Below are 14,934 nucleotides of genomic sequence, written 5' to 3'. Positions count from 1 at the left end.
ACATTTTTGCTTTATTGTGGTCAATCACTTTTTACTTTATGTGAAATTAAAAAATGGAAATACGTCACACATACGTTACACATAATAATTATGACCGAGGTGATTTAGCTCGAAGCTAACGTCTAAAGGTGTGAGACTATCGATTTATAATGCTAATTATAGGTTTCTACCGATTATTTCCCACCTCTACTACTTTCATCTCTTTTTATTTCACAACGTATTATATTTTCTATCTTTTGCGTTATTTTGCCGGTTCTTAAGGCACTCATCACTGTATATAAAACGGTAATTAGACCGGTGCTCATGTATGGGTGTGAAACGTGGACCCTGACCAAAGAAACTGAAAGAAAACTTAGATGTTTTGAGAGGAAAATCCTCAGAAGAATCTTTGAGTCTTACCAGGACAATAATAGCAACCAATACCGAATGAGAACAAATGCTGAGGTCAAGCAGATGTATAGAGCGAGCGATATAGTCCAAGAGATTAAATCCCAATGTCTAAGATGGGCTGGCCATGTCCATAGACTCCCTAATAACCGCCTTGTCAAGCTAATACGGGAGGAAGCCCCCACAGGAAGAAGGCCCTTAGGACGTCCACGAATGCGATGGAGAGACAATATATGGTCATATCTAAGAACAATGGGGCTACCCACTGTCCCAACTATTATGGACGACCGTTAAAGATGGAAGCAAGTTGTGCAGTTAGCCAAAACCCACCCCGGGTTGTAGTGCTACGAGAAGAAGAGGAAGGGTATGGATACTTGACGCCTGGATTTAACTTCGCGTCGATATTTTCTGCATCGTTCGGACCAAGTTTATGCTTGTATTGTGTTTTTAAATTGATAGTACTAATCGTCCCTGTCGTATTCGTTCCTGTAATACACTTTTATATCGAATTAAATTATTTTCATCAGATTTAATACTTTAGTGTCAAGTTTTATTAACTTCAATGCATTTGTAGTATTTTGTGTAACACTAATCGTGTTCTATCATTTTTGATTTCGAAAACAAACCAAGTATTATTGTTGGAGTAACAGCGCGTATTCCCCGATTCTGTCTTCTTAGTATCATAACAAATCATATCAACAAAGTGCCTGACTCGGGTTTTTATCTTGAAACTTTGGTAGTCTAATCATAAGAATTCCAAGAAATGTCACGAACTGACTGGAAAACTCTTGATAACATAATTTTTATTCGTATTTAGTCATAAGAATTGGATTAAAATAACAACAAATTAATCATATGTCTATATGCAATGAATCAGTTTGTGCACGAAATTGTAACATGATCTTCTAGTCTGGGGTGTTCTTTGTTTTTTTTTTCGTAAGAATTGTTATAATTACATCGAGGTAAGTCATTATCAGTGTTTTGTGTGATTGACCGTAGGTCATGGAGGGTAGTGGATGTGAATTCATCGAGGTGACGAAGTTTTCTACTTTGTTTAGAGAGTGAGTAATGCTATATCTAATTGAAGTTCTTTAATATAGTATACAAAGAACCATTTTATTCTGGATAGTCGTATATAATATGTAATAATTAATATAATAATACAATTTTTATTTTACGATTTGCCTATTAAACTCAGATGACACTGTCAGTTTAAGAAACCAAATGTCAAATAACTTTTGTATTTGACAGATTTTTCTCATCGTAGGGTTATCATATGGTATCATAGGGCATCATAGGGTTATTAGTTATTATATTTACATTTAAAATATAAAAATCAAAGGAGCCTTTGATTGAGACTAGATATAGACAAAATAAATCAAATCAGAACATATTATGTATATATTTTGAAGTTTTCTACGTTTTTAAGGGTTTTTGCAAGTTTTTTCGGGGTTCATCATATTTCCTAAAATTGATACAACCTGAATCAATTTATTCATTTTTTTTACGTTTTATGCAATTAAAAATAAGACGGCAATTGTATGCCACCCCTTCCCCTAATTCCAAAAACGTCATTTTTGGTTTTTATTTTTTTCGACAATCAATTTAAAAATTTTAAAAAAATTCACACGCGTAATTGAGTCTTTTAAAAAACTTGTGCATTTTTTATAGACCCGTACCTTGAGTTTACATAACCTAAAATGCATTTTTTTCTAAAGAAGCGTATAACTTTGTTTTTGGAGATGGCTGCGGTTCTATTTTTGTGTATTTAGTCAAAAAACATATTTTTAATTTTTTTCCAATTTTTTCCTACAGGTTTCCTGAAGGTGCCACTTCAAAAAAAAATCGGAAACTGTGTTTTGGGGATTTCCCTCATTGGATAGTCTTCAAAATCGATCAAATCAAGTTTGTTTTATAATTTATATATAATTTGAAGTAACTGTCCTTTAGGACATTCAAAAATTAGGCGAAAATATTTTAAATCCCCAAAAAACCATGTTTTTAATAGTTTTTGCGGGGTTATATATTATTATTTAAGATCGATTCAACCTGATTCAGTACGTCTATAATTCATATTCAAAACATATATGAAAAATAATATTTTCATGCCTCAAAGAATCAAATATAACCATCCCTTATGCGAAAAACCAGGTTTTCAAGCGTTTTCCGTGTTTTTTACTGAATTTGCCCATTTTTTTTATTACGTTTCTACATCTTAAGCGATTTCAGAGATGCTAGAAATTTCTTGAACCATGCGAAAAACTCGGATTTTAAGTATTCTTATAAGATTAATATAATCTTAATAAACTTATAATCTTAATCTTAAGATTTTACTGAATTGTAATATCTCGTCGCATGTTATATAGAGAACGGTAAAAAAAGTTGGGTAAATTGGAGATGAATTAATTCAGGCCGTATCGATCTCAAAATATATGATTAACCCCGCAATACCCTTAAAAATATGATTAAACCCGCTTAATGATGATGTTGATAAGTTTAAAGGTGTTTTGATCGATTTTTGAATGCCCTAAAGTTCTCAACTGCTTCAAATTATATATGACCTATAAAAAACCTTTATTTCACCAAAAAATCCCCAAAAACCTAAAAAACAGTTTTTTACACTTCTAGGAAGTACCTATAGTTTTAAATATGGTACTAAATGATTAAGTAATAATTTTAATACATTTAAATTTTCTCTTCTTGTTCTTTTTAACTCAGGCATGATCTATCTCTGGCACTTTGTCATGTGACCTTTACACCAAGCCCTCAAAAGTTATTCTTTCCTTGGGCTTTATTAAGAGCTCCATTAACAAGTTTAATATTAAAAGCCATAAGCTTAAGAATAGAAATATGCTTTATTGCCACTGATAACGGTACAATACAAAGCTTATAAAAAGTCACAATATAAAATAAAACCTTACGAACCATACTTTAGTTAATTGTACATGAAGGTACTCTAATTTCCTAGTTATTCGTTAAGAAACTCTTCTACTGAATAATATTGTCTTTCAGATAGACAGTCTTTTGTCATTTTACGGAACCTGGGAAAAGATGTTGCAGGTTTAAGTTGTAAAGGGAGATGGTTGTATATTTTTTTGCGGAATATAATATGATTTCTTTACTAACTCAGTGGACGGGATCGGTAAATGAACATCGCAGGTTGAATTTCTGATGTAGTAGTCATGATTAGGTCTTACTGGAAAAACATGTAGGTGTTTACGAATTAAGAAAACAGTTTCTAAAATATATAAAGGGGGAAGCATTAAAATCTCGTAATTTTTGAATTTGCGTCTGCAATGGGTTGTTCTTCCAAGGCCATACAGATACCGTATTGCTTTTTTTTTTTGTCATTTCAAAATAAAATCAGATTGGGCAGCTGTACTAGAACTATAAAAAGGAAGACCATATCGAAAATTATACTCGAACAAAGAAAAACATGTTATTTTGGAAGATGCTAAATTGATTTCCTTCGAAACAAATCTTATTGCATAGCAGGTGGAGGCTAGTTTATACTTAACAAATCGATATGAAGAGACCATTTAAGGTTGCTGTCCATAAAAATACCAAAAAAATTTACAGAGTCAACGATACTGATCTGGCTGTTATTAAGAAGCAAGGGTTGAAGAGGACCTTTATAGGGCAATGCTACTGTCTAATCCACTTTAAAAGAGAGTAAATTAAAGTTGGATCAGGATTTTATTTTAAGTAGATCAGAAGTTATAGTTGCATGAAGAATTGCAATATTAGAGTTTCTCCAGGTGATGCTGGTATCATCAGCAAAAAAAAACATTTTGCATCGTTTTTAAATTAGTCATTTATATGATGTGATGTCATTCATAAATATAAGGAAAAGTAGAGGACTCAATACTGAACCTTGTGGTACTCCACATACTTAGCTTTCGCGACTAGAGTCGGTACCATTTGCTAAGTAGGTATTTCCTATGTTCCAAGTTTGATTGGAACCAATTCAAAGAAATACCTCGAATTCCGTAGAATTTTAGCTTTTTTTATCAAAATGTCGTGATTTACACAATCAAAAGCTTTGGCAATCACAAGAAACAGTGTTAGTGTAAAAATTATTGTTTAGTGGTTGGTAAACCTTATGTTCTACAGAAAACATAGTACTGATTTTGCGATAAAATGTTGTTTTCAACTAGAAAGGACATAAGTCTCTCAATAATTTTGGATAGTATTGATTGATAGTAAGGCAGTAGGTCTATAGTTGCAGGCATTCGATTTTTTACCACCCTTATGAAGAGGAATAATAATGGCTGTCTTTAGGCACTCTGAAAATATAGCTTTTGCTAAGGAATCATTAATTAGTGAGACCAGGACTTCCAACACATTTTCTCGGAAATTTGAGGAATTTTTTATGAATAGTCTAATACTACTCACATTAACGAAGTATTCATTTAGATTTTCAGGGTTTGGAAGGGAAAATGTTTGAGCTGTGTTAGTTTTATTTCGAAGATTGTTTATTATGGACCAAGTTTCTTTTGCACTTTTGGAGATTCCCAGACGATTTCGATATTACTTCTTTTAGCTGTTTTGATAAGTTTTAGATAGATTGCTCTGTACTTGATGATATATTGAGTGACAAAGACGTTGGTATTAAATTTCTTGATGTACAGTAGTGAACGCATATTATTGGCTAATATGCGCATACCTGTGGTAATCCAGGGTTTGTGATATTTTGGCTTAATTGTAATTAAAGGAAATGCATTTTTGAAAATACAGACAAGCCTATCTAAAAAATCACTGAAATTATACTACACGTTCACAGAAGTAAAGTGTCACTCAGAATGCAAGCATAAATTTTTGGTATTTACGAAAGTTCTTAGCGGAAAAGGCTCTCTTTTAATCAGTTTAAGGATTTCTTTTCTATTATATATTCTTAGATATATTTGTGTTAATAAGCATTTTTACGTTTACTAAGACTATATGTGGAGAGTTTCTTCCTCCAATTTGCATATTCTGCATCACGGTCCATTCACCGTAACGATTTTAATTTTCTCAGTTTACAGTATCTATCTGTGTCACAGTTTTCAGCTATCGTCTGCTAAGGCCTACCAGACAAAACATTCTGTCAATTTCACTAGTTATTTTAATGTTGTAACCTCTGTCTGTTATCCAGGAAAGGGTTAGGAAAGTTTGTGAACAAAATTCATGGTGGTAAAATGAACATTGTATTTTGTGCATGAGAAAATGAAGAATTTGCAACTAAGAAACTATCGGCAGGAATAAGTGTCATTTTGTTGTCGAGGTTTTTCGAGGTCGCTGAACACAAATTGATAACGACTATGGTTCTGGAGTATGTTAATTTTTTTATTCTAAATCAGTCGACAGTCTTAACTCACAGATTTTTGAGGTCGCTGAATACAAATATGATGAGGACGGTGGTCCTCGAGCTACTTGTTGCCCAGGGTGGACCTCGCCTCCAGAAGTTTTATGCTATTTTCATTCGAAATCAGTCGAAGATCCTTACTAGGAAGGTTTTCGAGGTCGCTAGAAGACGAATATTATGACGGCAATGATCCTCGAGCTATCTGGTGCCCAGGGTGAACCTGGTCTTCTGAAGTCTTATGTTATTTTCCTTTGAAATTAGTCAAAAGTCATTACAAGATAACTGGTGCCTAGCGTGGACCTCGTCTCCTGAAGTTTTTTGTTAAACTCTAGGAGACGAGGGCACTCTTGGCGCCAGATACTTTGAGACCAACGCCGTCGTAATATTTGTACTCAGCGACCTCGAAAACCCACGAAAAACAAAATTGAACTCATTTCTGTCAATATTTTCTGAGTTGCAATTAGTGTTTTTGAGTGCTTCGTTTCCTCGTTTAAGTCGTATCCTAAGTTTTTGTAGATTAATTTTATATCGGTTTATGTTTGTGCTGTCCTTTGACGAAATTTTTCTATAAACAAATAGATTTGATAAGAAGTTTACAAGAAATCTTTATTTATTTGTCTATATGACTTGCAAATGCTTTTAGGACACGTTGAGACAACAAATACATATTTTTAATCTAATAAAAAATATTACTTAGTATCATTTTATCGATTAAATCAATTTAATTTGAGCATTTCTTGTAAAAATACGACACAAAAAATGATAATTCGATAAGAAAATTCTATTTGAACATTCCTTTGATAAGTGATCTCGTTATATTAACTGTAGAATGTTGCTACTAATTTTTATAAAATACAAAAGAAATAAAAATTGATATACTTACCTAATCAGTTTAACTAACTGTTTCAGAGTATACCTTACTTAAAAAAATGGTTATCTAATTTAATAAATATTATTTATTATGATATAAATATATTGTTAGAAGTAAAATATGTGCATTCATTCTAAAACTTTCCGTAGATGTTGCTAGTCAAATAGTAATGATTTTCACGTGTATGTCACGTTTTCCTAAAGATAATTATTCCGAGATTGCCACAATTTTTAAAATAATTTTATGTATCTATTATTAGAGCGCTAAGTGTTATTAAGTCTAAATAATTAAAGAAATTTTTTAATACTACCAAATGGTTAGATAGCTTTTAATGTTAATATAGCAAAAAAGGTAACTGAAACAAAAACTGTTTTGCTAAAAGACTGATCATTGTTAGATTTTTAACTGCTAATATGCCTGCATAAATTTCTTGCTATTACTGTTATGTTTCATTTTTTATTGATTCCTGATCATATCCCTGATTTGTCATCCATTCTAATTCATTGTCTACCAGGATTTTATTCTGAACATTCTTCTGGACATCTGGATATTGTGATATATGTCTAGATCGTCTATTACTTCTTTACACTGTTTTCTATGGCAAAGACTAGTCAGTCACAACATGACTAATATCAAACATAAAAATTTAATGACCGTAAGTCTATAAAATATCAATAACGAAGAGTTGAATAATATGATTCAAGTACTGAAATTAAAATAGGGTATTAATTTAAATTATAACTTATTTTCAACACCATCATTGTATTAAAAAAAAACGATCAAAAAATCATCAAATGCTCTTCACAATTTCTATTCTATATAGACTAAAATCTAAAGTCTAAAGTCTAAAATTTGTGTTTCCTGTAGACACAACATACTTAAATTAAGTCACATTAGCCTAGATTCTTATCATTTTCTCCTTAATGACATCGTCAAATATCTTTTCATGATACCTGATAGGAAATTAACATAGAAAAGAAGTATTAAATACATATTAGACCGATGTATAAAGGGGTTAAATTAAAAAAATAATGGTTAGTTAAACTTGGTGAGGAGCTGGCGTTCAAACCGCTTTAGTATTCTATCGTGCCTATATCAAGTCCATATTGGTTTATGAACTGTGCCTGAAGAGACCGCACATCTGCACAAATTTTTCGTGCAGCAGTTTCCAAAACTGCAATTGCCATTTGGATCGCCAACCTTCGAAAGGAGAGAGCGCAATAAGAATAAGATTGGATTATGGATGTGTCTTATACAGCTCTGCTAGTTCATAGATTTTAAAAGCAAAATGGATGTCTTGCAGAACTCAGTCCTACTCTTATATCTTGGTGCGATGAAAACAACTCCATGAGAACCTCTTCATGTAGAAGCCATTGACCTTTATTTTAACCACAGAAGGCAGTTATTTGCAGACAAATTCCTTTTCAAATATCTTTGCACTGTTAATTCCACCAAACACTATAGCTTTTGATCATTCAGACCTCAGACCTAATTGGGACAGAGACAGAGACCAATACTGAGATTATCTTTGTGCTCGTTTCCTTTTTATTTTATTTGTGGAGTCATTTATTTCTTAGTCCTCTTCTAGTCCATATCTTTTTGTTTTGCGTCCATTTTATTCCCACTATATGGGACGAAATGTCCCCATACTGTGTCAAAGCTATAATCCAACAAATTTCGCCTGCCCTCTGGGGCATTGCTTAGACAACACCTTTTCCTCTCGGTCATGGATTCCCCTGAGCATGATGGTGTTACACCTCGGGATTGGGAGCACAATAGTCGCAGGACAAATCTCACCATATGACGAGTCACCACATGTTTTAGTGTGCGTGTGTTCCATGTTAAATCAACAATTAATGAGCTGGCTACAGAACCTATGTCATGTTCTCAATTGATCCGCTGTGGTCTTACTGCAGATCAACTGATCCACCTGGTCTGATCTGCGTGGAGTATTAAATAGCTCAGACTCACAGTTTCAGACCATTACGGTTTTCTATACGTAAAAAAACAAACGATTTATATAACAAAGAGTTTTCCATGCAGCAAAGTTTTGACAATTTTTGAATTTTCGGAACAAAGTCGGATTGCAAAATTATGATCATAAAATAAAATAAGGTATCAAAGTTGTGTTTGGCCCCATTGTTTTGGAGATCAATCATTGCTAATATTGCTGTATGTTATCATTTCTATTTAGATTTTCTAAAGTATGTTTATTATTTTTTTCTTAAAAGATTATTAAATTTATTTAATTACAATGACAATGGGCTCTATTTTATCTCCATTTTTAGCAAATATATTTAATTGAATAGATAGAAAGATGATTTGAGCACCCAGGAGAGCACACAACTGCATTTATAAAATACCATCCGAAGGCAACAATTTTAATCTGGTAGAGACTTCAAGACCACTAAATGTTAGAATAAATGAGCACGAATTATACATTAAAAACAGAGACTTTGACAGATCCCTGATATGCAAGCATGACTCGGTTAATAAGCGCAGAGTCCAATGTAAAGTTAATAATCGTCATGAAATAAGTCGCATTAATAGTCATGAAAGAAACAGACAGCAAAAAAAAAAGAAAATCAAAGAAGCAGACCTTATCTTACCAAATTAAGAAGAATGTGTAGCAAACACATCAATAGATCGTAGCAAAATCTGATTTCCAATACTAAAAGAAGTTGGCAATAAGAATATACCAAGACTAGCAAGTTAATAGAAGGTTACAGATGATATTGAAGACCCAGGAACTGAAGGTGAACGACCATAGACACCGACGTGTGTTCTCTGGAGCAGTTGGACACTGACTCTAATTTCATCTAAGCATCTTCAGCAACAAGGCCCATTTTTGAATGAATAGGTACGTCAACAAACAGAATTGTTGAATTTGGGAAGAAACCAATCCAAGTGACATTCAACAACCTCCAATGCTTCCTAAAAAGTCACTTTTTGGTATAGATTTTGAGCTGGCGGCGTCTTCGGTCCATATTTCTATGAGAACGATATTAGCCAGGCCATTACCGTCAACGACGTGCACTATAGGTCAATGATTACCAACTTTTTTGACCTAATTGGATAATATGGATACCATGTCACATTGGACCTTCTGTAAGAATGGTCATCTCATGTGGAGGTGACGTCAACTGGCTATCGAGACCGTGCGATTTGACCTTGTTAGATGCTTTCTTGTGAGTTTTTCTTAAGTTGCAAATCTATGCGAATAAGTGACAAACCACAGCGGCCCTCAAAGTCAACATAACCATGCAATCGGTCAAATTCAGCCTGATTTTTGAATTTTTTCTAAAATTAGGTAACAAAGCAAAATATTATTTTAAACTTGGTATTTTGGAAACAATTTCCGAGATGGAAGTACAAATGTCAAACAATATATTTTTAGTTATAATTGGGGTTCATTCTCGTTTAATATAGTACATAATATTTTATTTGTTTTTATTACTGCATCAAATTTTGAATAGAGCTAATTATTTTTTTATTTTTTTCAGGTAAGTTTATCGTCTACTTCATTATTTTACGTAGATAAGGTGAGATTATTTATTTTAAGATTTTGTAATATTTAAAAACGTTTCGTTCTTAATAGGAATACAATTATATCAAATGTATTAGACAATGTACAATGTCAAGTAGAGTGCTAGATTCCTATTTTTTTCGTTTGTAAAAAATTTATTAATTTTTATTTTAGTCAAGTATGTACCTATATGTGTAAAAAATTTAATAACTTTTATTTTAGTCAAGTTTGAGGATATATTCCGCATAAAGGGTACTCGCCGTTAAGATAGGCAAAATGCCCTTATAATCCAGTAAAATAAGGCAAAAAAGGGAAACCTCGGAATGAAAGATAATAAGCTGAAAGTTTGCATACGTCTTTATTCTGATGGTATAAAACTTACCTCAAAAGTCTCATATAATCACGTGTCCGTGACTTAAGCTATTAAAGGTCAAAAGTCACGAAAATGAGTTTTCTGCAAATATCTCGTTTCCCTTACATTTAAGGTGATAAGAAAAATTGTAGAATGGAAAATTCTCTTCAATTTTTGTCTCAAGTACTTTTATGTATCTTCAACCCTTCTTAAGATAGAGCGCAAAGAGTGGGGGACCGCTTACCTGTGTATACGGTAACGCGAAGTCAGCCAGTAGGATTCAATAAATAATAAGTTATATAGATAATTATTCACTTAAAATACTATTATTATCATTAAATTTTTATTATTTATTATTTAATAAACTATATTTATAGATATTAATTATAAAATATATATTTTTTATATAATATTTATTTTATTTTTAACAAACATACAATATTAAATAAAATACTTTTCGTCCATATTACTACGAATATTATATCTCGAAATACAAATCTCTTGTACGGCGGTTGCTGTTTCTGCGAAGCTGTAGCAGATGCTCCTTTGTTATATATGACCTAACCGGTTTTTTTTTAATATGACTTTCTACACACCGTGGCGAATGAGTTTGGGACTTCTATGTATATACGCACAATAGCGGTGGAGGGATATTTCACTTGATGATGAGAATGGTAGGGTAGAGCTATTTCGCTGCGTTAGTATTTCTTTACCGAAAAAAATTTATTTTATCGTTCAGTTGAAAACGGCATCTTAGCATCGACAGACGTATAATTTTGAGTGAATATTTTTAATTGCAATGGTTGATTTGTGTTTTATTTGTAACAAGTTAATATATATTTGTAACAAGTTAATACAAGAATTATTTGAAAATGGAGTACGTATTTTCTTAGCAGCATATAATGCTCCAACATCAGAAGACGATATAGACTCTTTTCGATACACCCAGTTCATCAAATCAACAAGACTCAACAAACCAGTGCAGTTATCAAGTCTTCCACCTTCAAGTGCAGCAGCTCGTCAGCATATCATTCGTGTCTATTATCAGACCCAAATTTGGTTGGGAAATGATTTAGAACCCCAAGAATTCGGCTGGGTAATGCAAAATGAATTTCTGGAACCAATAACAACATTATTACCACCAGCACCAGAAGAACTGCTGAATACAATATTTTGCAATTGCAAGAAAGGTTGTGGTTCTAATTGCGGATGCAGGAAATCAGGATTGCAATGTACTTTAATTTGTGGGCAGTGTAATGGACAATCATGTCTAAACCCTTCATCCACTTCAGATAATTTAATAATTTTAATTAATTTAATAAACGAGAATGATGATGATGAATCCGATATTGAGCAGTCAGAGGAAGAAGAAGAAGAAGAAGAAGAAGACGATGAAGAAGAAAATAATACAAAAATATTAACCATACATAATAAAAGAATATATATTATATTTGTAACTTTAATAAATCGATTATTGGATTAATAAATAAATATATAATTTAAAAAAATAATAAATATGATCTTTTCAGTATTTAATTAAATATAAAAATGATTATTGTTGAATTCTGCACTTGATCTTAATTTATCGTATATACAGCTGTTAAAAATAACATTACAGTTCATTTGAAATATTTCATTTAATATTGTATGTTTGTTAAAAATAAAATAAATATTATATAAAAAATATATATTTTATAATTAATATCTATAAATATAGTTTATTAAATAATAAATAATAAAAATTTAATGATAATAATAGTATTTTAAGTGAATAATTAACTATATAACTTATTATTTATTGAATCCTACTGGATGACTTCGCGTTACCGTATACAGAGGTAAGCGGTCCCCCACTCTTTGCGCTCTATCTTAAGAAGGGTTAAAGGTACATAAAAGTACTTCAGACAAAAATTGAAGAGAATTTTCCATTCTACAATTTTTCTTACCACCTTAAATGTCATAAAGTGTAAGGGAAACGAGATATTTGCAGAAAACTCATTTTCGTAACCTTTGACCTTAAATATCTTAAGTCGCGGACACGTGATTATATGAGACTTTTGAGGTAAGTTTTATACCATCAAAATAAAGACGTATGCAAATTTTCAGCTTATTATCTTTCAATCCGAGGTTGCATCCTTATTTTACCGGACTATTACTCCCAGAATTCAATTTTTTTCATTTTTTTACGTTGTTATGTGGTTACGTTACTATGTGATTAAAAAACTAAAACTCAGGGCAATTTTACCGCCTCTACACCCTCCCCCCTTCCTTAAACCTCAAATACGTAATGTTTTCGTAATTATTTTCGGTGGGTTGCAATCGATTTAAAAATTTCAAAAAATGTATACGCATAGCTAAGGCTTCTACAAAACATAACCTAAAAATGCATTTTTTTCTTCGAAATAAGCATTTATATACTCTATACTTCGAAATAAACTTTTTTTTGCAGATAGCTGCAGGTCTATTTTTTTATTTTGTGTATTTTATCAAATAATGTATTTCTGATCTTTGTCAGTAAGGTGCGTCACCTTCAAAAAAAAAAACAGAAAAACTGGTTGTCTAGGGTATTTGGGGATTTTCTCCATTTTTTAGACTTCAAATACATCAAATCAATGTTTTTATATGTTATATATAATTTGAAGTAACTGAATCTTTTAGGACATCCAAAAATTTGGCGAAATGCCTTTAAAACCCCAAAAAACCATCGTTGTTAAGGTTTTTTAAGGGTTTTTGTGCGATTTGCGGGATTAATCATATGTTTCAAGATCGATACAACATGAACCAATACGTATTCAATTCATATTCAAAAAATATATGAAAAAAAAGCAAAGAAACCCTCAAAGAAGCAAATACGACCATAGTTTATGCGAAGAATCAGGCTTTAAGGGTTGTTCGAGAGTTTTTACTGGATTTATCCAACTTCTTTATCTTTCTGTATAATTAAACAGCGTCTTTTCAAAAATTTTATGAAATAACATGAGACGACGTTTTTCCCATATTCAGAGAAGCTAGAGATTTCTTGAAACATCCGTAAAACCCGGTTTTCGAATGCTTTTGGATGTTTTTGTTGGATTTTTTCGTCTTTCCGGACTTATAGTTCAATTTCCCTTAGAAAGAGATGTAGGGACTGCTTTGCGTCAGTTTTCTCGGTCACACTGGGGGAAGGACTTTGTATTGCAACGCTCAGTCTATTTGTATTGTATGTCTATGATATAAATCCATGTATATTGTAAATTTTTTTTGCCTAAAACCAGAAAATATTTATGCTACATATTTGTTATAACCTATTAATATTCTTTTAATGCTAGAAAATTGGAAAAACTCAAATATCATGAAATATTTTACTAAGGCATGGCGAAAAAGGCAAATTTTGATGGTAGTATTTATACACGTCCATTTATTCTGAAACAATTCGTCATGTGTTGTAATCACATTCTTTGAACCGCTCTATTTAAACGTGTTTAAAGGTGATAAGAGATGGAAAAATTCAGTAAAACATTCAAACTTCTTGGAAACCTGGTTTTTCGCATGTTTCAAGAAATCTCTAGCTTCTCTGAACATGAGAAATATATCGTCTCATTTTATAAATTTTTTGAAAACATGCTGTTTAATCATGTAGATAGGTAAGCAAAGTTAGGTAAATCAAGTAAAAACACGGACTAACCCTTGAAACCCTGTTTTTTTTTGCATAATCGATGGTTGTAGTTGCTTTTTTCGTGCCTGAAAATATTCTCTTTCATTTTTTTTTATGAAAATAAATTTGAGACGCATTGGTTCACGTTGTATAGATCTCAAAACAATGATTAACCGCGCAAGATCACATAAAAACCTCGAAAAAACATGTTTTTTGGGGAGTTTAAAGATGTTTCGCCCAATTTTTAATCGTCCTAAAAGATTCAGTTACTTCACCATTGGATAATCGCCAAAAAATCCAGTTTTTCGGGTATTTGACAAAATACACAAAACAAAAAAAAATGACCCGTAGACATCTTCAAAAAAAAAGTTATATCATCTTTAGATTATGTACACTCAACTCACAGGTCTATAAAAATATATTTCTTCTTCTTCTACGGTACTAGAGCCCAAATTGAACTTTGGCTTCCTTTATTTTTTGCCTCCACCCTTGCTTGTCTGTGGTTGATCTTCTCCATACATGGACTCCTAAAAGAGCTTGTGCGTAGCTTTTTACTGTGTCTTCCCAGCGCTTTCTTGGCTTTCCAACCGGTCTCTTTCCCTGCATTTTGGTAGCCTATCCTCTCCCATTCTTATCATATGTCCGGCCCATTGCCATCTTTGTATTCTAATGAAGTCTGACAGCGGTGCTTCCTTATAAAGTTGATAAAGCTCGTTGTTGTATCGACTTCTGAAGATTCCGTTTTCCCTCACAGGTCCTAGTATTCTCCTCAGTACTTTCATTTCGAATGTGTTGAGTTTGCTTTTGGATGTTTCTTTCA

General features: G+C 32.2%; 1 protein-coding gene across 10 annotated transcripts in view; it reads left to right on the top strand.

The window, feature by feature from the left end:
* Hnf4 (Hepatocyte nuclear factor 4) overlaps positions 1-14,934 on the top strand; it is a 290,760-nt gene that overhangs the window by 140,935 nt on the left and 134,891 nt on the right. Inside the window, exon 1 of one of the 10 annotated variants that reach the window (XM_072543892.1) lies at positions 1,309-1,448. The exons of the other annotated variants lie outside the window; for them this stretch is intronic. Coding sequence (XP_072399993.1) covers position 1,448 — 1 coding nt within the window. The 5' untranslated portion in view covers positions 1,309-1,447. Of the gene's footprint in view, positions 1-1,308; positions 1,449-14,934 lie in introns of those variants that run through there. 10 annotated transcript variants of the gene reach the window in all.

Source organism: Diabrotica undecimpunctata, chromosome 9 (genome assembly GCF_040954645.1).
Source record: "Diabrotica undecimpunctata isolate CICGRU chromosome 9, icDiaUnde3, whole genome shotgun sequence".
NCBI classification, from domain to species: Eukaryota; Metazoa; Arthropoda; class Insecta; order Coleoptera; family Chrysomelidae; genus Diabrotica; species Diabrotica undecimpunctata.
This window is presented reverse-complemented; position numbering and strand designations above follow the sequence as displayed.